The sequence below is a fragment of the Scyliorhinus canicula genome, chromosome 18, assembly GCF_902713615.1.
Source record: "Scyliorhinus canicula chromosome 18, sScyCan1.1, whole genome shotgun sequence".
NCBI lineage: Eukaryota > Metazoa > Chordata > Chondrichthyes > Carcharhiniformes > Scyliorhinidae > Scyliorhinus > Scyliorhinus canicula.
In genome coordinates this window covers 60066782-60092452 of record NC_052163.1, presented here as the reverse complement: position 1 = coordinate 60092452, position 25671 = coordinate 60066782, and the positions used below count along the sequence as shown (strand labels likewise).

General features: G+C 42.9%; 1 protein-coding gene across 2 annotated transcripts in view; it reads right to left on the bottom strand.

The window, feature by feature from the left end:
- Positions 1–25671, bottom strand: part of LOC119952869 (myosin phosphatase Rho interacting protein) — a 626433-nt gene that overhangs the window by 196997 nt on the left and 403765 nt on the right. For both annotated transcript variants that reach the window (XM_038776448.1, XM_038776447.1), the window contains exons 9-10: positions 15034–15141; positions 4940–4996 (exon numbers count right to left, since the gene is read on the bottom strand). In XM_038776448.1, coding sequence (XP_038632376.1) covers positions 4940–4996; positions 15034–15141 — 165 coding nt within the window. The remainder of the gene's footprint in view (positions 1–4939; positions 4997–15033; positions 15142–25671) is intronic.

Genomic DNA, 25671 nt, shown 5'->3' with positions numbered 1-25671 from the left:
ATCAGGCATGACCTTATTCAATGGCGGAGCAGGCTTGAGGGGCCAGATGGCCTACTCCTGCTCCTAGTTATCATTATTTGATGGAGGACTGGTTTGGGCTTAGTTCTGACGCCCACACAACTAAATAACTTATTAATAACTGGCCAATTGGTGAATTCACAGAATGGTAGTCCTCCTTAACGTAGACCTACTGCTGCAAGGAACCAATAATTTCAGGAGAGCATAGCACAAGATAAAGGAACAAAAGCAAATACCCCTTTGAACATTTTTGACAAACAAAATAATACTTACAATAGATAATACTGGAGGCTACATTCTATTGCTTCTCACTAATTAATCAGCTATTCCAAAGAAAGAAATTAAGCCTTATTTTTAAATTATTTCAAGTTATAAGGATTTAAATAGGGCTTGATTAATAAAGTGGATTCGCGAGAGACTGTTTTTGAATTAAATAGGTCTCAAAGGTTCTCAATTGGGGCAGGAGCAAAGACTGATTTTAATAAGACAGGATCTGGCCACAGTGTTCTGGTCGGAAAATCCGTATCAGAGCTGTGGAAGTCATTGAAGAAAACAAAGAGAGAGAGAGTACAAAGCCAACATGTTCCAGTAAAAGTAAAGGCAGGACTAATAATGTCAGAGAACCCTGGATGTCAAAGGAAATACAGGATTAGATAAGGAAAAATAGAAATGAAAGAGAAAATGCTGGAAAATCTCAGCAAGTCTGGCAGCATCTGTAGGGAGATTTGACAAAGAGTCATCGGACTCGAAACATTAGCTCTTTTCTCTCCTGACAGATGCTGCCAGACTTGCTGAGATAAATACGGCTAATTTCGGGAACCTTGGATAAAGAGAGATATTGTAGGCCTCGTCAAAAAGAAAAAGGAGGCATTTGTCAGGGCTAGAAGACTGGGAACAGACGAAGCCTGTGTGGAATATAAGGAAAGTAGGAAGGAACTTAACCAAGGAGTCAGGAGGGCTAGAAGGGGTCACGAAAAATCATTGGCAAATAGGGTTAAGGAAAATCCCAAGGCTTTTTACACGTACATAAAAAGAGGGTAGCCAGGGAAAGGGTTGGCCCACTGAAGGATAGGCAAGGGAATCTATGTGTGGAGCCAGAGGTGAGGTTCTAAATGAATACTTTGCATCAGTATTCACCAAAGAGAAGGAATTGGTGGATGTTGAGTCTGGAGAAGGGTGTGTAGATAGCCTGGGTCACATTGAGATCCAAAAGACGAGGTGTTGGGCGTCTTGAAAAATATTAAGGTATATAAGTCCCCAGGGCCTGATGGGATCTACCCCAGAATGCTGAACTAGGCTAGAGAGGAAATTGGTGAGGCCTTGACAGAAATCTATGGATCCTCACTGTCTTCAGGTGATGTCCCAAAGGACTGGGGAATAGCCAATGTTGTTCCTTTGTTTAAGAAGGGTAGCAAGGATAATCCAGGGAATTACAGGCCGGTGAGCCTTACGTCAGTGGTAGGGAAATTACTGGAGAGAATGCTTCGAGACAGGATCTACTCCCATTTTGAAGCAAACGGGCGTATTAGTGAGAGGCAGCATGGTTTTGCGAACGGGAGGTCGTGTCTCACTAACTTGATAAGAGTTTTTCGAAGAGGTCACAAAGATGCAGGTAGGGCAGTGGCTGTTGTCTATATGGACTTTAGCAAGGCCTTTGACAAGGTCCCTCATGGTAGACTGGTACAAAAGGTGAAGTCACACGGGATCAGGGGTGAGCTGGCAAGTTGGATATAGAACTGGCTAGGTCATAGAAGGCAGAGAGTAGCAATGGAAAGGTGCTTTTCTAATTGGAGGGCTGTGACTCGTGGTGTTCCGCAGGGATCAGTGCTGGGACCTTTGCTGTTCGTAGTATATATAAATGATTTGGAGGAAAATGCAACTGGTCCGATTAGTAAGTTTGCAGACGACATAAAGGTTGCTGGAATAGCGGATAGCGATAAGGACTGTCAGAGGATACAGCAGGATTTAGATCATTTGGAGACTTGGGCGGAGAGTTGGCAGATGGAGTTTAATCCGGACAAATGTGAGGTAATGCATTTTGGAAGGTCTAATGCAGATAGGGAATATACAGTGAATGGTAGAACCCTCAAGAGTATTGACAGTCAGAGAGATCTAGGTGTACAGGTCCACAGGTCACTGAAAGGGGCAACACAGGTGGAGAAGGTAGTCAAGAAGGCATACAGCATGCTTGCCTTCATTGGCCAGGGCATTGAGTATAAGAATTGGCAAGTCATGTTGCAGCTGTATAGAACATTAGTTAGGCCACACGTGGAGTATAGTGTTCAATTCTGGTCGCCACATTACCAGAAGGATATGGAGGCTTTAGAGAGGGTGCAGAAGAGATTTACCAGGATGTTGCCTGGTATGGAGGGCATTAGCTATGAGAAGCGGTTGAATAAACTCAGTTTGTTCTCACTGGAACGACGGAGGTTGAGGGGCGACCTGATAGAGGTCTACAAAATTATGAGGAGCATAGACAGAGTGGATAGTCAAAGGCTTTTCTGCAGGATAGAGGAGTCAATTATTCGGGGGTATAGGTTTAAGGTGCGAGGGGCAACGTTTAGAGGAAATGTACGAGGCAAGTCTTTTTTACACAGGGGGTAGTGGGTGTCTGGAACTCGTTGCCGGAGGAGGTGGTGGAAGCAGGGACGATAGTGACATTTAAGGGGCATCTTGACAAATACACAAATAGGATGGGAATAGAAGGAAACGGACGCAGGAAGTGTCAAAGATTTTAGTTTAGACGGACAGCATGGCCGGCACAGGCTTGGAGGGCCGAAGGGCCTGTTCCTGTGCTGTACATTTCTTTGTTGTTTGTTCTTTGAGATTTTCCAACATTTTCTCTTTCGTTTCAGATTCCAGCATCCGCAGTAATTTGCTTTTATCCAGAGGAAAAATAGAAAGCCTTTGGTAGATACAGGGGGCTGAAAAAAGTGGATGCCCCAGAGGGGTATAGAAAGTGCAGGGGCGGGGGGGGGGGGGCGAGCTGGTACTTAAAAAAATCAGGAGAGCAAAATGGGGGCATGACAAAAAAACCTGACGGGCAAAATCCCAAGGACTTTTACAAGTACATTAAGGGCAAGAGAGGTAACCTGGGAAAATGATCTAGGTAATTTAATGGTAATTTAGTTAAATGACAATCAATGGGTGGAATCAAAAGATGTATGTGAGGTATTAAATTAGTATTTTGCATCGGTGTTCAATATGGAGAAGGGCAATGCAGGTATAGAAAGCAGGGAGGGTGGCTGTGATATAATGAACAGAATAGCATAGAGAGGGAGGAAGTATTAGCAATTTTAGTGAGATTAAAAGTGGATAAATCCCCAGGCCCAGATGAAATTTATCTGAGGCTGTTGTATGAGGCAAGAGAGAAGATGGCAGGATATCTGATGTGAATTTTCCATTGATCAAGGTGGTGAAGAATCCATGGAATCCTGGGAAATTTGGCAAACTTTGTTTTTGTGACTGGAAGCATGTGTCCAGTGGTGTTCCGCAGCAATCGGTGCTGGGTCCTTGCTGTTGTAGTGCACATTAATGATCTAGATGGGAATGTGAGGGGCATGATCAGCAAGTTTGATGATGACACAAAAATCGGTGATGTGGTAAGTAGTGAGGAGGAAAGTCTTAGATTACAGGACAATGTAGAAGGACTGGTCAGATGGGCAGAACAACAGTAAATGGAATTTAACCCTGAAAAGTGTGAGGTAATGCATTTTGAGAGGACTAACAGGGCAAGATAATACACAATGAATGGTGGGGTACTGGGAAGTACAGAGGAACAGAGGGACTTTGGGGTATATGTCCCCAGATCCCTGAAGGCAGCAGGACAGGTAGATTAGGTAGTTTAAAAGGCAAATGGGATATTTATCTTTATTAGCCAAGGTATAAAATATAAGAGCAAGGAGGTTATGATGGAGCTCATTACTCATTAGGCACTGCATTATATGCAGTTCTAGCCACTACACTATAGAAAGAATGTGATTGCACTAGAAAGCGTGCAGAGGAGATTCAAAGGATGTTGACTCGGCTGTAGCATTTCAGCTATGAAGAGAGAATGGTTAGACTGGGGTTCTCTTTAGAGCAGAGAAGGCTGAGGGTGAAGGACATAGAGTAGATAGGAAGTAACTTTTCCCCTGAGTAGGGGGTCAATATTCAGGGGGCATAGGTTTAAGATATGAGGCATGAGATTTAGATGAGATTTGAGAGTGGTGGGAATCTGGAGCTCATTGCCTGAAAGTGTGGTAGTGGCAGGAACTCTCAACATTTAAGAAGCATTTAGATGAGGACTTTGAACACCATAGCACACAAGACTACAGCCCAAGTGTTGGAAAATTAGATTAGAATAGAAAAGTATTTGATGACCGGCACAGACATGATGGGCCGAAAGGCCTCTTTCTGTGCTATATGACTGTGACAAATCAGCTGATAAAGGATTCTCTTTGATATTGGATCAGCATGTTTAAAATACTGGTACAATTCATCCAACCTTTGTCAGAGAACTATATTTTCTAATTTTGGTTATGTATGAAAAGCAGTAACTGCCTACCATCCTTTCAGGCAGTAAGTTCCAGCTTCCAATCACCTTCTGGATGCAAAGGTCTTATCTTCAATCCCATCTAAATTGCCTTTCCCTGATCTTAAATCCATGCTCCCTGGTTATTGACCCCTCCACTAAAGGGAAAAGTTTCTATTGTCTACCAAGATATGGAGACTTAACATTCTAGTTACCTTGCTGAATTCAAAAGACATGTTACAAAGTTAAAAAGGTAGCTGCTTTTATATTCACCATGGTATTTGTCTGCGTCAATACATGATCTTACATAGACTATGCCGCCACTAAAGTAAACTTGATTTGTTTAAGCCTGCCAGCAACTTTAGCAATAAGAAAAAAAATCGATAAAATAAGCAGCAGTTTTCTTACCTGGCCCATTTCATCAAGTTTTACCATCCATCCTTTCTTAAAATTCAGGAGATCAGGCTAAAAGAAAATAGGTGAAAATTAGGACAGAAAATGCTAATAAACTCCCTTAATTAATTCTGAATCTATCATGACTAAATTGCCTGATTAACAATTGCCCCACATTTTATCACCTGAGCAAGATGAGTAATTTCAGGTGAAAGAGTCAGCATGACTCATATGATAGCATTCTTGCTTGGAGTCAAAGTTCAGCATTTGAAAGGCACCCAGGATTTAGTGCATTATAAATATCGACCTTTAGGTACAGTGCCATTTATAGTACTATGTTAAAGTTGCTGCTTTGAGTTAGAGACTTCTAGTCATGAATGTCAAAGTTTCCATGGCAAGTAAAGTGGAGAAGGGAGCCCTCTGATTCGGTACAATATTCCTCCTTCAGCCACCATTCATCTCAGTTACTGTTTGAGAGCTTGCTGTGTATAAACTGACCGCCACAATTGCCAATATAACAATAACTGCACTTCAAAAGCAATTAATTGATTTTGGAGTACGTCATTTAAAAATAAATAAATTTAGAGTTCCCAATTATTTTTTTCCAATTAGGGGGCAATTTAGCATGGCCATCTACCTACGCTGCACATCTTTTACCACGGCTAGAACGTGCAAATTCCATACGGACAGTGACCTAGGGCCGGGATCAAACCTGGGTCCTCGGCACTGAGTCAACAGTACTAACCACTGCGCCACCATGCCGCCTACTTTATTACATCATTAAAATTTGATAACATACATAGATACATAGAAGATAGGAGCAGGAAGAGGCCTTTTGGCCCTTCGAGCCTGCCCCGCCATTCATCATGATCATGGCTGATCATCCAACTCAATGGCCTAATCCTGCTTTCTCCCCATAGCCTTTGATCCCATTCTCCCCAAATGCTGTATTTAGCCGCCTCTTGAATATATTCAAAGTTTTAGCATCAAGTACTTCCTGTGGTAATGAATTCCACAGGCTCACCACTCTTTGTATGAAGAAATGTCTCCTTATATCTGTCCAAAATTATTTACTCTGAATCCTCAGGCTGTGACCCATGGTTCTGGACACACCTATCATTGGTAAAATCTTCCCTGCATCTAGCCTGTCTAGTCTACCTCTCCTCATATGACAGTCCCGCCATCCCTGGAATCAGTCTGGTAAACCTTCACTGCACTCCCTCAAGAGCAAGAACATCCGTCCTCAGAGAAGGAGACCAAAACTGCACACAATACTCCAGGTGTGGCCTCACCAAAAGCCCTGTATAACTGCAGCAATCACATCCCAGCTTCTATACCTGCGAAACGTCCCGCAATGAAGGCCAACGTACATTCTTTATCGCCTGCTGCACCTGCATGCTTACCTTCAGCGACTGGTGCACAAGGACACCCAGGTCCTGCTGCACACTTCCCCCCCTCCCAATTTACAACCATTCAGGTACTAATCTGCTTTATTGTTTTTGTTTTCAAAGTGAATAACCTCATACTTATCCAAATTATACTGCATCTGCCATTGATTTGCCCACTCGCCCAACCTGTCCAGATCATGCTGTAGGATTCCTGCATCCTCGTCACAGTTCACCCAACTTGATATCATCTGCAAATTTGAGATGTTACATTATGTTCCCTCATCCAAATTATTCATATATATTATGAATAGCTGGGCTCCCATCACCAATCCCTGTGGCACACCACTAGTTACTACCTACCAATTTGAAAAGGACCCATTAATCTCTACTCTTTGCTTCCTCTCTGCCAACCAGTTTTCTATCCACCTCAATACATTTCCCCCAATCCCATGCACTTTAATTTTGCACAATAACCTCTTATGCGGGATTTTGTCAAATGCTTTCTGGAAGTCCAAATATACCACATCGACTGGCTCCCCCTCCTCAATTGTACTGGTTACATCTTCAAAGAATTCCAACAGATTTGTCAAGCATGATTTTCCCTTCATCAATCCATGCTGACTCTGACTGATCCTGCCACTGCTTTTTAAATGTTCCGCCATAAAGTCCTTGATAATGGATTCAAGAATTTTCTCCACTACTGATGTTAGGTTTACTAGTCTATAATTCCCTGCTTTCTCTCTACCTCCCTTTTTGAATATTGGAGTGATGTGAGCTACCCTCCAATCTGCAGGGACAGTTCCAGAGTCTATAGGATCCCGGAAGATGACCACCAATGCATCCACTATTTCCAGAGCCACCTCCTTAAGCACTCTGGGATGCAGATTCTCAGGCCCTGGGGATTTATCCACCTTCAATCCCATCAATTTTCCCAGCAGCATTTCTCTACTAATGTTGATCTCTCTCAGTTCTTCCCTCTCACTAAACCTTTCATTCTCCAACTTTTCTGGTATCTGACTGGTGTCCTCTTTTGTGAAGACAGAACCAAATAATGTATTCATTTGCTCAGCCATTTCTTTGTCCCTTATTATGCATTCCCCTGTTTCTGTCTGCAGGTGGCCTACATTTCTCTTTACCAATCTCTTTCTCTTCACAAATCTATAGAAACTCAGTGTCAGTCTTTATGTTCCTTGCAAGCTTCCTTTCGTACTGTACTTTCCCCTTCTTAATCAATCCCTTCGCCCTTCTTTGCTGAATTCTAAACTGCTCCCAATCCACAGACCTATTACTTTTCTTGGCCAATCTGTATGCTTCTTCCTTGGATTGGATACTATTTCTAATTTCCTTTGTAAACCATGGATTGGCCCTCTACCATTTGCTTTTGTGCCAGACAGGAATGAACAGTTGCTGTAGTTCCCCCATGCATTCTTCGAATGTTTGCCATTGCCTATCCACTGTCATCCCTTTAAGAAACTTTCCCCAATCTCTCAAGGCCAACTCACGGGTCATATCTTCATCGTTCAAGATACAATATAAATGGGCGGCACGGTGCCGCAGTGGTTATCTCTGCTGCCTCACGGCACCGAGTACTTGGGTTCGATCCCGGTCCCAGGTCACTGTCCGTGTGGAGTTTCCACATTCTCCCTATGTCTGGGTGGGACTCAACCTCACAACCCAAAGATTGCAGTGTAGATGAATTGGCCACGCTAAATTGTCCCCTTAATTAGTAAAAAGAATTAGGTACTCTAAATTTATTTTAGAAAGATAGATGCCAAGAGAAACGTACATGAAATGTCTATTTGATCTTCCTCTCTCCTTTCTATGTTCTATGTTCTGCCTCTCTCAAAGATAACCTTGAAAAACGTCAGGCCAATTAATTTATTATAATGTTTTGTTCAATGCTACCTCATTAAATTTCACAGTTGAAATTTTTATAATCACAGAACAAGTGCTACTGCATCTCAATAAGTTTTAAATGAATTCATATTTATCTTTTTAATGTTATGCATGAACATATACTTAGCCAGTTTATTTTTAAGGGAATCGAGTAGGAATTTAAAGAATTTTGATGTTACGCATCCCACCCTTTTGTTAGGTTAAAAAGTCTAATTAAACCACTCATTGTGAAATCTATTAATTTCAAGTTCATATTCAAATCATAGCCTAAGCTAAATAATCTGCTTCCCTCTCATATGTTTAAAGCATCTAGGTCATATCTCCTCTCTGGGTTATTTTCTGTACTGAAAACCAGTTTATTGTGCGTCTCTTTTGGCAAGTTCAATATTAAATTCATTAAACTTTCTGCTTAACCTTTCATTAATGCATTAATTTTAAAAATGGGATACCAAGAGTTGCACAGGGAGTTCAAAGTGTGATTATAACATTTAACAAAATGAACTTCTATCCTTTAATTTAAAATTACAGGTACAAAAGGTGCAGGGGCTGTTTAGCACAGGGCTAAATCGCTGGCTTTGAAAGCAGACCAAGCAGGCCAGCAGCACGGTTCGATTGCCGCAACAGCCTCCCCAAACAGGCGGCGGAATGTGGCGACTAGGGGCTTTTCACAGTAACTTCATTTGAAGCCGACTCGTGACAATAAACGATTTTCATTTCATTCAAAAGGTACAACTTTTGAAATGTAATGAGTCAAATAAATGTTGTAGGTCCATTTTACCAATCTAGGGTTTAATAATAATAACAATAATCTTTATTGTCACAAGTAGGCTTACATTTACACGGCAATGAAGTTACTGAGGAAAACCCCTAGTCGCCACATTCCGGCGTCTGTTCAGCTACACAGAGGGAGAATTCAGAATATCCAATTCACCTTGCAGGGTGACTTGTGGGAGGAAACTCACGCAGACACGAGGAGAACGTGCAGATTCTACACAGACAGTGACCCAAGCTGGGAATCGAATCTGGAACCCTGGAGCTGTGAAGCAATAGTGCTACCGTGCTGCCCATATTATTGTTCTGGGCACACTTGAAAGCACCTTTATAATTCATTTACAGTTTCACACAAACACAGGAGTAGTCTTTATTCCAGGAAAGTTCAGTTTCTGGCTGAATTTGTAAGGAGAGAGAGGAGGGAAAGAGAGCAAAATCCCCAAATCCCATTGACAGTTGCAGGACCAGAAGATACCGCCGCTGGCCAACGGCAGGCCATCTTCCGCCGCCGAGAAACACGCCATGGGGACATCATAAAATTCCTCCCATAGTGCCTTTAACATATTAAAACACGAGGCCATAGATTGGATAAATTTCTATACAGGCACATGACAATTTTTTCATTTTTGTTCACTTATACAGGCATGCACATGTAGAACACGAATTCAAAAGGTCAGAATTTACCTTGCCCACTGGTTTGGAAGTAAAATCTGGGCCATGCAGACTGGGCACAGGACAATGAAAAGGACAAGGGGGGAAAATAGGAGCAGGAATAGGCCATTCGACCCTTTGAGCCTGCTCTGCCATTCAACGTAGTCATAGCTGATGATATACCTCAACTCCACTTTGCTAACTGATCCCCATACCCCTCAACTCCCTGAAGGATTGAACCGCTATCAATCTTAGTTGTGACAATACTTAATGATGGAGCACCCATAGATCTCTGGGGTGAAAAATTTCAAAGATTCGCAAACTGCTGAGTGAAGAAATTTATCCCCATTTCAAACTTAACTAAGAAACATATCATCGTGATTGTGTGAACCCATCCTCCCAACTTGAACTTTTGCTTTTTAAAGGGAAAAAGGAAAACTCAGGCACCTTTTGGTAAGATGTTCAATTCTAACTAAGTGTTCAGTCGAGTTACTGGATAGTTGTGCAACAAATTGGGACCAGTTTGAGGTATATTTAAAAGAAAGAGTTGTTGGGTTTAATGGTCCTTTCCTGTTTAAGAATATAGGAATTTTAATATCAGTGATCATTAGCAAGTAATGGTGATGAAAACAATCAGTGAACCACAATTAGGCTAAATCATAATTTCTAAAAAAAAGTCAATGCATTGATCTTTGACGTTAAAGCTGTAAACATGTAAAGCATAATTGCATGACAAATTTGCAGCATTAATGTAGCAAAAACCCAATTTCAAAACAAAATCGCAGCATCTGGCATTGGTTAAACGGAGACATTTTGTAGATTCAATTACGGCAATACGTATTGCATCAATAACTTTTGTCAATCAGCTAAATGAAGCGCGTTGAAAGTATTATTCCAATATCTCCCGTATTATTATAATGTTGGTCCTTCCCGTATGTGTAAATATACTTCTGGCTAATAGGTACAAGAAATGTATGGAGTACCATGATAAAACCTTCTTGCAACACAGAATACTGGTGGTCAATGCTCCAATTAGTCATTTTAAAAGGGCCAGGATTACCAGAAACTCTCACTGAATTCAGTGAATCATAGAATTAAAGTAATCGAATCATTTATGGCACAGGAGACCGTTCTGCCAGAATTTATAATATGTAAAAACTATGTCATGTTTCTTTGAACAAACCTGGGGAAAACAATGAGCTGCACAGAAAGTAGGACATCAGCTTGTAGTGTTAATTGCCCCCATTTAATCCTAACAATGCCATATTTGGTTATTAGAAACTTAACTGTCCCTTCATTGATTTTAATGGCATATTATTTCCATTTGAAAAATGAGATGCCCTGCTAGGTAGCTGATCAACCTTTGTTTTATTCTTCATACATCATAAGAATATATGTCAAAGTAGCAGAAATGTAGGAGAGAATATTTACATGTAAAGCAGTAATAGCTGGTATTTATATAGCACCTTTAATGTAGTAAAATATCCTAAGCTGCCCACAGGAGAATTAAACAAGATTGGCACCCAGTAACAAAGTGGATATTAGGGTAGGTGATCAAAAGCTTGATCAAAGGAGGGAAGACAGGTAACTTCAGATCTTGGGGACTCAGCAACTGAAAACACAGTTGCCCACAGTGAAGTGATCAAAACTGTTCAAGAGGCAAAAAGTGCAGATGCGCCGATATCTCAGCAGATTGCTGAGCTGGAGATTACAGAGCTGGGAAAGTGCAAGACCTTGGAATATTTTAAAAATAAGGATTAGAATTTTAAAATAAAGGCGTTGCTTATGATGGGGCAAGTTAGGACAAGGTACCAGAGCTTTGGGTGAGCTGAAGTTCATGGAGTATGAAAGGTGGAAGAGCAACCAGGAAAGTGCTGTAATAGTCAAATCCAGAGGTAACAAATGCGTGGAAGAAACTTTTGTAGGGTGAAGGAGTATTAGCAGGGTGGACTCTGACATGTTTTGGAGGTGGTAATCGGCAGTTTGGTGATGATGTAGTAAGTGGTTGGAAGCTCAACTCATGGTCAAATATGATATTGAGGTCGACAGATGCAAGAGAGAGGAATGGAGTTGGGGCAGGGACTTCAATCTTGATTACATTTTAAAAAAAATTTAGAGTACCAATCCATTTTCCAATTAAGGGGCAATTTAGCGTAACCAATCCACCTACCTTGCACATCTTTGGGGTGCAGAAGTGAAATTCACGCAAACATGGGGAGAATGTACAAACTCCACATGAACAGTGACCCAGGGCTGGAATCGAACCTGGGACCTCGGCGCTGTGAGGTTGCACTGCTAACCACCGCACCACAGTGCTGCCAATCTTCTTGATATTTAGTTTGAAGAACTTTCTGCTCATGTCTGACAAGCAGCCAACAATTTAGAGACAATGATGCAGACGAAGTGGTTGAGACGGTGGTGAGGATAGTGCTGAGTTCATCAGCATACAAATGGAAATTGGCATGGTGTTTCTGGATGACGTCGCTGAGTGCAGCTTGCAGATGAGAAATCATAGAAAATACAGCCCATTGAATCTGCACCAAAACCTGAAAAACACTGACATACCTACCTGTTCTATGCCCAAACCTCCTACCCCTGACCTTGAACTTGTGTCCCCTCGTGACGAACCCTTTAACAAAGGGGAACAGCTTCTCCCTATCCACCCTGTCCATGCTCCTCTTAATCTTGTACACTTCGATCAGGTCGCCCCCTCAGTCTCCAGTGGCCTCACCAAAGTTCGATACAACTCCAACATGACCGCTCTGCTTTTGTAATCTATGCCTTGATTGACAAAGGCAAGAGGCCCATATCCATTTTTCAACATCCTATTAACTTGCTCTCCCTCCTTCAGAGATCTATGGACAAACACGCCAAGGTCCCTTTGTTCCTCGGAACCTCCCACTGTCGTGTCATTCATTGAATACTTCCTTGACAAATTACTCCTTCCAAAGTGTATCACCTCACACGTTTCAGGGTTAAATTCCATCTGCCACTTTTCTGCCCATTTGACGATTCCATCTATAACTTCCTATAACCCAAGATACTCAACCTCACTGTTCAACATCCGGCCAATCTTTGTCATCTGCAAACGTGCTGATCCTATCCCTCAACATAGTCATCCATCTAGTTTATATAAATGACAAATAATAGGGGACCCAGCAGATCCCTGTGGTACCTGACTGAGCATTGGCTTCCAGTCACTAAAGCAGCCGTCTATCATCATCCTCCTTCTCTTACAATTAAATCAATTTTGAATCCACTTTATTAAATTACTGTGTATTCCATGTGCATTTGCCTTATATGTCTCCCATGTGGGACCTTGTCAAAAGCTTTGCTGAAATCCATATAAACTACATCAACTGTACTACCCTCATTTACACACCTGGTTACCTCCTCAAAAAAGTCCATCAAATTTGTTCAGCATGATCTCTCTCTGACAAAGCCATGCTGACTATCCCTGATCAAACCTTGCCTCTCCAAGTGGAGAAAGATTCTCTCATTCAGAATTTCCTCCAATGGTTTCCCTACTACTGAGGCTCACTGGTCTGTAGATCCCAGGCTTTTCTTTACAACCCTTTTTAAATAAGGCCCATAAAGTCAGTTATCTGGACAAATTTGTCTCTTCTCTCAGGCTGTCCCTTGCTTCATTACCTGCTTCACACTAAAAAATTAGTTCTCAGGTGACTGAGGAGTCTAATGTGCAACCTAACGGTCTCGGTCACGGGTGGGGCAGATGGTGGTTGGAAGAGCAGATGGGTGGGGTGCCCAGGTTGCCACGCGTTCCTTTCGCCGTCAATACTTGGCTTCAGCTTGCTCTTGATGATGAAACTGAGATGTTCATCTCCTTCCCGGATGCTTTTCCTCCACTTCAAGGGGTTTTTGGGTCAGGGATTCTTGGGTATTGGTGGGGATTTTGCACTTTCACAAGGCCTTGAAGGGTTTCCTCTGATTTCCTGTGGTTCACTTGCTGTGCCGCAGCTCTGAACAGAGCGCTTGTTTCAGGAGTCACGTTTTTCACATTTCAGGCATGCAGGCGATTTGGCTGGGCCAGCAGAGCTGATCAATCATGGTCAATGCTTCAACCCTGGCCTGAGCGAGAACATAAATGCTAGTGTGCCCCTTCTGCCAATGGATTTGCAGAATTTTGTGGAGGTAGCACTGGTGGTACTTGTCTAGGGTTTTGATGTGCCTGCTGTATGTCAATCTGTCCCACAGCAATTTAATCTAGCTTGATGAGTGTGAAGATAGAATGTGTAAATAGTTGCATTGACAATCAACTGGATCTAATTCAAAAATACTCATATTTCAGAAATATCTATGGAATGTGTGGACTTCAAATTGCATCCAAAGCTTCTTTCTGCATTGATAGCAGGGTAGACAGGAATATGGTGGCGTAGTTGTAATGTTATTTGACTTGTAATCCATATAACCAGGCAAATGCTCTGGGGACATGGGTTCACGGCAGCTGGTGAAACTGGAATTCAATTAGTAAATTTGGAATTATAAATCTAGTCTCAGTAATGGTGAACTATCAGCTAAATACCCATCTGGTTCACGAACGCCCTTTAGGGGAGGATATCTGCCATCCTTATCCAAACTGGTCTATGTGTGACTCCAGGGCCACAGCAATGCGGGTGACTCTTCAACTACTCAGTTCAAGGGCAATTGGGGACAGACAATAAATGCTGGCTTTACCTGTGACGCCAACATCCCACAAAAGAATAAAAAAAGATTTTACCAATCACTTGACCAGTTATTACCTCATTCCTTGTTTGCATTTGGAATGTTAGATATAGAAATGTGTTTTCAATCATCATTTGGTGTTTTCTATTCAAGGTGTTAGAGGCTCCTTTTCACAATGAAGGGATGCTAGTATTATATGTAATATTATGTTGGAGCTTTGTGGAACTATTTTATACCTACTTCAATGGTCACTCATGAAACATTTTCCTCCTGCAGATAGACCTTCTTTCAGAAGTAGGGATTCACAGATCCCTGGCTATTCTCCAGCACCTTATTCAAGTGGCCATTGTTCATATGCATCAGAATATTCAAACATGTTGGGATCATAGCCAATCTAGATTTTGTCCTCAGAGATCCACACATGCACATTTTCCTGAAAGAGGTCAATGGGACTTTGAATGATTTTTCCATTCTTCAATCCAGGGGCACTGTAACCAATTATATAAAATGCTTACAATTATTCAAGTTAACATTAGCTAACTCGATGCAGTACATGATTGGAGTCAGTGTGTTTTGTGGTCTGCATTGCTCAACTGCTAACTGGATAAACTCTGAGGTATTGAGGAAGTTTCAGTCAGATTTTTGATTGTTGATTGGAATAAATATGACTGTATATAAAAATCACAAGCAACTGCAATGCTATGAAGACAACAGTTTTACCGTCATTATGGATTCAGTGGTTCTTCTGTCAAGGGATTTTGCGCGTCGAAGAGGAGGTACAGCAGAAGAATGAAAACGCTGCTCTCTGACAAATTCCTGCTTCACTTCCTAAAGGGAAATGTTACATGTTAAAATGCAGCAATCTAGATACCCATTCATGAAGAAAAAATTGACAGATCTGATCAAAATTTCATCACATTCCATTTCTGATTTTAGCAGTTCAGTCAATCGGAATGTATTAAAACCTGGATTACATATATAGCAAGAATATTCTTCATTCTTCAGAATAATTTTGGACTCCATATTCAATTTAGATTTGCTGACAACTGTCTGGAGAAAGACCAGGCAGCTCGCCAGAAAGACATTCCCTTAAAAAAAAATCACTTCCCTGCACTGTTGTTTTGGACAGGTAATTTCTCCTATTTTTCTGCTGCAAAGTCCTATTGTGGACTGCATGCTTTTTTTGAGGGACAGAGTAGCAGGAGAGACATTGAGTGAGAACTTGGCAATGTAACTCAGCCTTCATCCACACAGGAAATAATAATAATCAGAAGTAACCCCGGTGGACAGTTAAGAGAAAACCCAACCTATAAAACATTTGGAACTTACAAAAACAAACTTGTGACCTTCCTAAAATTTAAAGTGTTCCTGCCTGCTGCAAAACCATCTGGAACATTATTTAATGGCAGCTGAACTGTTTGAAGGTCACATTAATGAGCACTTTTGGCCTGCTAACTTTTACAAACCAAACAATTCCTTTAGCTTAATTTAGTTACATGCACTTGACGATCACGAAGAGGAGAACTACTAAGAATCATGAAAGTTTTAACCATAAACAGCTTGCTGTATACTTGTGTCTAAGATTAACCTTTTGTGATCTGCAGGTCCCATTGTAGTCAAGTATATAAGTTAAGCTACCATATTGAAGTTCAACAACAGTTTGTCATCACCCATTAAAGCAGCATTTGGTGTGTAATCTTTACTGCTCAATAAGGTCAACAGTCACCTCATGTGGCAGTATATGCCAAGGAAATACCTGACAAATATAATTATAATGAACTCCAGGAGTAGTTGGCAGATTAGTAGAAAATCAATTTGTCTGATAAACTTGTGTAGTTGGGGAAGTGACAAAATTAAATAATTGAAGCGTGCACATATGAGTAATGATATGTATAATCTAAGGAGAGTAAAGGGTTAACAAGAAGATGCTCATGTATATAGACACCAGATGGCATCACTGAGTAGTCTTATAAAAGTCTGCGTCTCTGAGCATTCTGGGAGAAAGCTGATGAGAAACTGTGGGAGATGCTGATGGAGAAGTTGATGAAGGATAGTGTGATGTTGAGTTAGAGTGTAGGTTGTATTAGTGAGAGATAATTTAATTACTGTAACATAGATTCAATACTATTACTTTGTTAGCTGTTACTCAGTAGAGTGTGCAAACCATTTCAAGTAGTGTAAAATAAACTAGCTTTGGTTTAAACATATAGTTCTATGTTCTTTGTAAACACTACGAGTGTTTATAAATGGGTGTGCATATAAATATCTGTAAACACTATGACTTTGGCTATCTTGGAGAACAATACAAGGATCATAAGAGTAAGCTTTACAAAAAGTTATTAATTGAAAGGTATTGGGTGCAATTCTCCCAACGGGAGACTGAGTGCCGACGCCGGAGTGACACCCGGAGTGTTTCACTCCGGCGTCGGAGGCAGTTCCTCGCCTCTTATTCTCCCCTCCCGGAGGAGGGCTAGGAGCGGCGCCGCATGAATCCCGAGTGCCCGGCCTTGACGCTTGCGTCAAAGCGGCGCGCTGGGAATGACGCGGCTGGCGGCTCCTAAGTGACATCAGCTACGCATGCCGTCTTCCCCTCCGCTGCCCCGCAAGACATGGCGGCTTGATCTTGCAGGGCGGCGGAGGGAAAAGAGTGCGTCCTTTCGAGACGCAGGCCGACAATCGGTGGGCACCGATCGCGGGCCAGACATCTGATGAGCACGCCCGTGGTGCTCGATCCTCCCTCCGCCTCCCACAGGCCCCCCACTTACCGGTCGCGCAATGTTCACGCCGGCAGCGACCAGGTGTGGTTGACGCCGGCGTGAACTGGTCGGGTTCGTCAGGCTGCTCAGCCCATCCAGGCCGGAGAATCACCAGTCGCTGTGAGAAACGGCGAGCGGCGGTTCTCCGAGCGGCGTGTTGCAAAACGTGACACGCCATTTTGGGGGCGAGGGTGGGAGAATCGCGGGGTGTGCCAGGGCGGCGTGTCGTGATTCGCCCGGCCCTCCCGCGATTCTCCCACCCGGCGTGGGGAGCGGAGAATCGCGCCCATTGTGATTTGATCATTCCCTCTAAGCATCCGAGGAGACAGTAACAAAACGTGCTTCATGGCAACCTGAAAAAAAGTCATGCACAGAGGTTTACTTTCCCTTTCAAACTGTGAAGTTCTTAAGTTTCAGCATCAATCTGTTTCTACTAAATTATCTTCTCCAAAAAGCAAGTAGAATCACAAGAATGTACATTTTCTTTCAGAGGGAGATCCTGTTGAATAGATGATCACAACTTCTTTTCCCACTATCGGTGGGACATAGGATACATTTTTCTCTATTGTTGCAATAAAACCTTCAAGGCTAAATGGAAAGCAGCCCTGCCCCGTTGCAGATCTAATCATTCAGCTCATGACATGGTGTAAGGAGTGTCAATTCTAACTGGACTCTTTTTAAATCGCGAATGAGAACGTGAACATTTCAAATTTAGGAAGAGCGACAATTGCACCCAATAGATACAGACAGAGTTTTGTAGGGTCTGACACCATCTTAACAACTAGGGATGGGCAATAAATGCTGACCTAACCATTGATGCCCACATTCCGTAAATGAATTTAAAGAAAATTAGCCTCTGTTACTTTCTCCCTTACTCTAACCCCACCAATTAACTTGTTATTCCTTATTATAGTGCTATCTGCTTCTCCCAGTATTCAGTGCACCTTAGCATTCCTCTGACGTTATCTCCTGATTTCCACACCCTGCTAAGTTAGTTTAAACCCTTCCCAATAGCATGAGAAAAACACCCTGCGACAACCTCAGTCCCAGTTCTATTTGGGTGCAACCCATTCAGCGTGTACACGTCCCATCTCCCCCAGAGTTGGTCCCAATGATGCAAGAAACTAAAGCCCTCCCTCTTACATGATCACCCAGGCATGTATTCATCTGCTTTATCATCCCATTTTCTGCACTCAATTGTGTATGGCACTAATTCGGAGATCGCTACTTTTGAGGTTCTGCTTGCTACTTTTCTATCTGGTTCCCTAAATTATGATTGCAGAACCACATTCTTCTTTCTGCCAATATCATTTGTACCTGGTGGACTATGACTGCTGGCTCTTCACCTCCCCCCACATGGTGCTACTCAATGACATCCTTCACCCTGGAACCAGGAAGGCAACATTCCATCCTGGATTCATGTTGGAGGCTACAGAAACACTCATCTATATCTATACCCATAACTATCAAATCATCCATCACACTTGCTCTTCCAGTCTTCCTTGTGCAGCTGAGTCACCCATTGTGCCATAGACCTGGCTGCCACCCCCAGATGAACCAGCACTCAATCAGAATTCAGAACGGAATACTGGTTGCAGTGTGGAATTACTTAGGGGACTCTTGCACTACCTGCCTGCTTCTACTCAGCTGTCTGGTGGTCACCCATTTCCTCAGTACCTGCATACTTTTAAATCATAGGGTGACCACATTGATAAACGTAATCGCTATGAAACTCTCAATCTCGCAGACACATTATGGTGACATCAGCTGCTGCTCAAGGTCCAAAACACAGAGCTCAAGCTGCTGCAACAACTAATACTTATTGTACAAATGGTTATCTAGGCCTGTTGAGGTGTTCTGGTGTTCCCACATAATGCAGTGCAGGCACTTTAGAGGTTGGAGCAGCAATGTGATTTATTTGTTAGTTAATAATTTGCTACTGAAATAAATCTTAATACTGCAAATAAATCTTTATCAGTACAAATAAACCTTATTAATAAGCCATACCAATACTGATAAACCCCAATAATACTTAATACACTTTACTGGTAATATGATTTATTTTAAAAAGAGTGATAGAACATAGAACAGTACAGCACAGAACAGGCCCTTCGGCCCTCAATGTTGTGCCGAGCCATGATCACCCTACTCAAACCCACGTATCCACCCTATACCCGTAACCCAACAACCCCCCCCCTTAACCTTACTTTTATTAGGACACTACGGGCAATTTAGTATGGCCAATCCACCTAACCCGCACATCTTTGGACTGTGGGAGGAAACCGGAGCACCCGGAGGAAACCCACGCACACAGGGGGAGGACGTGCAGACTCCACACAGACAGTGACCCAGCCGGGAATCGAACCTGGGACCCTGGAGCTGTGAAGCATTTATGCTAACCACCATGCTACCCTGCTGCCCCTTCACTGATGATAAGGAACTGATAGTTAGTCGTTTTTCCTAGGCTTGGTCCTAGGCCCACACAGGTCATGTGTTCTTTTAGTTGTCAGCCCTGGAGATTCTTCAGTGTCTGAACTATTTTGTACCATGATCTTAAAAAAGGAGAACACTTGGAAATAAAATTTGATGGCATGCTTGCTAGTAATCCTACATGCATGTTGGTAGCTAAATATTGGGTCAGAGGTACAACAGGTATTTTTAACACAGGAAAAATGTTGCAGTATGGAGATCCTCAACTTCAGTGCCTTTCTTTGGATCCAAATAGGGTCAAGAAACTGCCTACCTATACATGGACAGCATGGTAGCACAAGTGGATAGCACTGTGGTTTCACAGCGCCAGGGTCCCAAGTTCGATTCCCCACTGGGTCACTGTCTGTGCAGAGTCTGCATGTTCTCCCGAGTCTGTGTGGGTTTCCTCCCGGTGCTCGGTTTCCTCCCACAGTCCAAAGACGTGCAGGTTAGGTGGATTGGCCATGATAAATTGCCCTTAGTGGCTAAAAAGTTTTGGAGGGGTTATTGGTTTATCGGGATAAGGTGGAAGTGAGGGGTTAAGTGGGTCGGTGCAGACCCGATGGGTCAGGTGGACTCCTTCTGCACTGTATGTTCTATATTTACTATGGTCCAATTGATGGAACAAAAATGGGTTACAAGTTAGTATTTAAGTCAAGGAAGAAAAAAATTAATTAAATGCAGATGCGTCAAACCCCAGGGCTAGAAACAACATTGTTATTTGATGTTTTGTGATCAAACACAGCTACAGACCACATTAACAGTTAAGTGGCATAACTTTGGCCAAAACTATTTGCAGAAAAACATTCTAGTAGGAAACATCTTCTATAACACAGGTCTAATGAGTTTCTGATAATCTTTATTGTCACAAGTAGGATTACATTAACACTGCAATTAAGTCACTGTGAAAAGCCCCTAGTCGCCACATTCCAGTGCATGTTCGAGTATGCAGCGGGAGAATTCAGAATGTCCAAATTCTAAATAGCACGTCCTTTGGGACTTGTGGGAGGAAACCGGAGCATCCGGAGGAAGCCCACGCAGACACGGGGAGAATGTGCACACTCCACACAGACAGTGACCCAAGCTGGGAATCGAACTTGGGACCCTGGCGCTGTGAAGCCATAGTGATAACCACTATGCTACCGTGCTGCCCGTTGTATTCTTGCATTTTTGTCCAAGAGAAAGAGCACAGTTTAATAGTGAAATAAAAGCAAAATACTTTGTTTTCATTCAGAATTCCAGCATCCAAAATGCTGGAAGGTTCTGAAGAGTCTATTTCAACTTGAAATATTAACTTGGTTTTTCTCTCCACAGATTCTACCTGTCCTGCTAAATACTTCCAACACTTCGTGAGCTAAATTTATAGCTAACAGAAACAAAGCTACACCAAAGTTCCTACTGCCATAAAGCAGAAGCTTGGAATGATGCAGCACTAAATGAGGCCAAGTGACCCATTGTGCCTGTGCCAACTCTTTGGTAAAGTTATCCAATTACTTCAACTACTTTACTCTCTAACCATAGCCCTGTTATATCTTATCCAAGTTTTTATTCAATTCCCTCACCCGAGCAATACTATTGAATCTGCTTCCAACATAGTTTTGAGCAGTGCCCTCCAGATCACAGTAATTGTAAAGAAATGTTTAATCATGTCACCTTTAGCCAATCACCAAAATTTGGGTCCTCTTCCATCAGCAACAATTATTTGATAAATCTCCTTTGCTGCAAGGAAAATCAGCATTGCGAGTCCCTCCACGTTACATCCTTCATCCCTGGAATCATTCTTGGAAATGTTTCTGTGCTCTTTCCAAGATTTTGATATTCCTTTTAAAGCGTGATGTTCAAAATTGAACATAGTACTCCAGCTGAGGTTGAACCAGTGATTTATACAAAGGTTTAGCATACCTTGCTTTTTTACTCTACTCTTCTCTAAATAAAGCCAAGAACCGCATACACTTCTTTAAAAAAAAAAGCAGCCCTCTCAACTCATCCTGCAACCTTCTAAGCTTTCTGCACATGTACCCAAAGCTGTCTTTGTTCCTGCTTTAAAATACCATGGAGTTCATACTGTCTTTCCCCATTTTTTACATCAAAATGCATCACTTCAAACTTTGGTGTAGTTTCAACGAGCAGTCTTGGGCTGGTATGTGATAAGTAAAATTCACATGCCACACAAGTACCAGGCAATGGCGATCTCCAAACAATACAGAATATAACCATCTTTCCATGACATTCCGTGTCATTACCATCGCGAATCCCCCACTGTCAACATGCTTGGGATCACCATTGACCAGAAACTGATCTGGACCAGCTATATAAATACAGAGGCTACAAGAACAGGTCCGAGAATGAGATTTCTGCAGTGAGCAACTCATCTTCTAAATCCTCAAAACGTGCCCACTATCTACAAGACAGAAGTCAGGGTTGCAATAGAATATTTTCCACTCGCCTAAATGAGTGCAGCCAGTTCCAATATTCAAGCTCAAGCTAAAAGCAAATTACTGCGGAAGCTTTGACACAAGTCATCCTGACTTGAAACGCTAGCTCTGTTCTCTCTCCACAGATGCTGTCAGACCTGCTGAGATTGTCCAGCATTTTCTGTTTTTGCTCAAGAAGCCTCAACATCACCCAGCTCAAAGTAGACCATTTGATCCATCCACCAAGTTAAACATCAACTCCCTTCACCAACATAAAGCAGCAGCACCTTGTATTATACAGTAAGAAGTCTTACAACACCAGGTTGAAGTCCAACAGGTTTGTTTTGAATCACCGCTCCTTCCTCAGGTCAATATATATATATATATATATATTATATATAGACAAAGTCAAAGATGCAATACGATACTTTGAATGAGAGTCTTTAATTAATTCTACAGGTCCAGATGGAGCAACTGGAGAGAGGGATAATCACAGATGAAAGAGGTGTGAATTGTCTCAAGCCTGGACAGTTGGTAGGATTTTGCAAGCCCAGGCCAGATGGTGGGGAGTGAATGTAATGCGACATGAATCCAAGGTCCCGGCGATTCTGCATTGTTGCGCGTCCTGAAGGCCGCCTTGGAGAACGCTTATCCGACTGGAAGGGAACATTCCTGCCTGCCGATTGTCACTTGATTTCCGTTCATCCGTTGCCGCGTCTGCATGGTCTCGCCAATGTACCACCTTTCTGGACATCCTTTCCTGCAGCATGAGGAAGACAACGTTGGCCGAGTCGCATGAATATGTACCACGTACCTGGGGGGGTGGTGTTCTCACGTGTAATGGTGGTACCCATGTCGATGATCTGGCACGTCTTGCAGAGATTGCCATGGCAGGGTTGTGTGGTGTTGTGGTCGCTGTTCTGAAGGCTGGGTAGTTTGCTGCAAACAATGGTTTGTTTGAGGTTGCGCGGTTGTTTGAAGGCATGTAGTGGGGGTGTGCGGATGACCTTGGCAAGATGTTCATCTTTATCAATGACGTGTTGAAGGCTGCGAAGATGATGCCGTAGTTTCTCCGCTCCGGGGCGCTCCGGGCAACGGAGGGCGCTCCGGGCAACGGAGGGCGCTCCGGGCAACGGAGGGCGCTCCGGGCAACGGAGGGCGCTCCGGGCAACGGAGGGCGCTCCGGGCAACGGAGGGCGCTCCGGGCAACGGAGGGCGCTCCGGGCAACGGAGGGCGCTCCGGGCAACGGAGGGCGCTCCGGGCAACGGAGGGCGCACCGGGCAACGGAGGGCGCACCGGGCAACGGAGGGCGCACCGGGCAACGGAGGGCGCACCGGGCAACGGAGGGCGCACCGGGCAACGGAGGGCGCACCGGGCAACGGAGGGCGCACCGGGCAACGAAGGGCACTCCGGACAACGAAGGGCACTCCGGACAACGAAGGGCACTCCGGACAACGAAGGGCACTCCGGACAACGAAGGGCACTCCGGACAACGAAGGGCACTCCGGACAACGAAGGGCACTCCGGACAACGAAGGGCACTCCGGACAACGAAGGGCACTCCGGACAACGAAGGGCACTCTGTCGGTTGTGTCCCGTGTTTGTCTTCGGAGGAGGTCGTTGCTGGCTTACTCCTGCTCATAATCCGTGCCTTCGTATGGATTCAATCACCACCGATTGTTAATAAAAATAATTCTTCAATGAGAAGAATGTCCATGGAGTATGCATTTTCCCAAACAGCACAAAGCGATCAATTGGTGCAAGAATGCTCACTGCACTGCTAGATTTATTATGAAGTCAAACATTTCTCCTTAAATAGTTACATGGTTTTATTGAAGGAATTATGGTAAAAGGCTGTTATTAGCATTTTACTTCCACCCTTTTCTCCTGCAGGCATAGATTCCTATTGGAGTTACATTATAGGTCCCTGATATCCTTCACATTCGAAGCTAAGTTCTTCCCTCATTTGCGAGTTGAGGCATTAACTGCTGACTGGAGGGCAGCCAAGCTGTCCTCATCCAAAATCCAGACCTAGGATTTGAGACCAATTGTAGCATTTTTTTGTAAGCGAGGTTGAGATTGGCTAACTCTACTTCAATTGAGACTTTTTGCATTTTCCTGATCCAGAGGAAGGCTTGTAATTCCTAATTTCACATTTGCTCTTTTACCTGATTTTGTTGTTGGCTTAATAGGAGTTATGAAAATGAATCACCAACCATCATCTTATGCCTATCACACCAAAATACCTTTTTTATCACTTGGAAACCTGTTTAAGTATGGTCCAACTGAGAACCAAGCAACAAATTAAGAGCATGAGAAGGGGTGACAGGACAAGACCAGACAGTCATCAGCAATCATGAATCACGTACTACTAAATATCAAGGTCCCCCAGTGTTCACTCTCAGTAGCAATCCTGTAATTTTCTAAGAAACAAAAAATTCAAGTGCGAGGGAATCTTAAATTCCTCTCCACTACAAAAGCAATCAAAACAGATTCAGGAAAATAATGACTGTGAAGTATACTACCCAACATCCTACTGACCTTTTGTATAAAGTGATATTTGCCATGGCATGAAACTCATTCAGCTATTTTCTGAACCGGTACACTGAATCTGGACTCTCTAAACAAGTTGCAATTTTTTCCAAGTGTTGATAACATTTGGTGTAATGAAAAGCTCCTGACATATAATTTGGCTCTTTAATTACTTTTCTTTCATGCATTGGAAGTTCAGAGAGGGTTCACTTGACTGATAACTGGAATTGGGGAGGGGGGGGGGGGGGGGGGGGGGGGGGGGGGGGGGACACTATCTTATGAGGCAAGGTTGGGCATGTATCCTTTGGATTTTGAAAGATTGAGGGGTGATCTTATTGAACCATAAGATCCTGAGGGTCTTATGGTGGATGCTGAAAAGACATTTCCACCTGTGGGAGAGACTTGAACGAGGGGACACAGTTTAAAAGTGAAGACTTTTCTATAAAGATGGAGATGAAAAGAAATTCTCTCTTGAAGGTTGCGAATCTTTGGAACTTTCTGTCCCCAGAGGGACAATTAATATATTTTTTAAGGTTGGACGGCACAGTGGGGCAGTGGTTAGCACTGATGCCTCAAGGCGCAGAGGACCCGGGTTCGATTCCGGCCCCGGTCACTATCCGGGTGGAGTTTGCACATTCTCTCTGTGTCTGCATGGATCTTACCCTCACAAACCCAAAGATGTGCAAGGTAGGTAGATTGGCCATGCTAAATTGCTCCTTAATTGTGAAAAAAAGTGAATTGGGTACTCTAAATTTATTTTTTTTAAATAGTAATAGGTACATAGGTTCTTGACTAACAAGAGAGTCAAAGGTTATCGAGGGTAAGCGGAATGTGGTGTTGAGGCCACAATCAGATCACCGTGAACTTATTGAACGACCCACTCCTGCTCCTAATTTGCATACTCGTATGCATGCATTCTCCTGCAATTACCCTCCAACAAAACTGCAAAAAGTAAAAGGCTTTAAAAAAAAAAGTACATTATAAATAGTGAAGGAAAACCTAAAAATCTGCATTTTAATTAAAAGTACAGGATATTAAACTTGATCTGAACAGTCATTAAAAACCAGTGCTTCCCATTAATCATCCTAAAGGTTAGCTTTTAAATTACTTTAAATTCAAACTTTACAATTACAGTGCAATAAGAATACAATAAGAAGGGTGGCACAGTGGTTGCACATCTGCCTCAC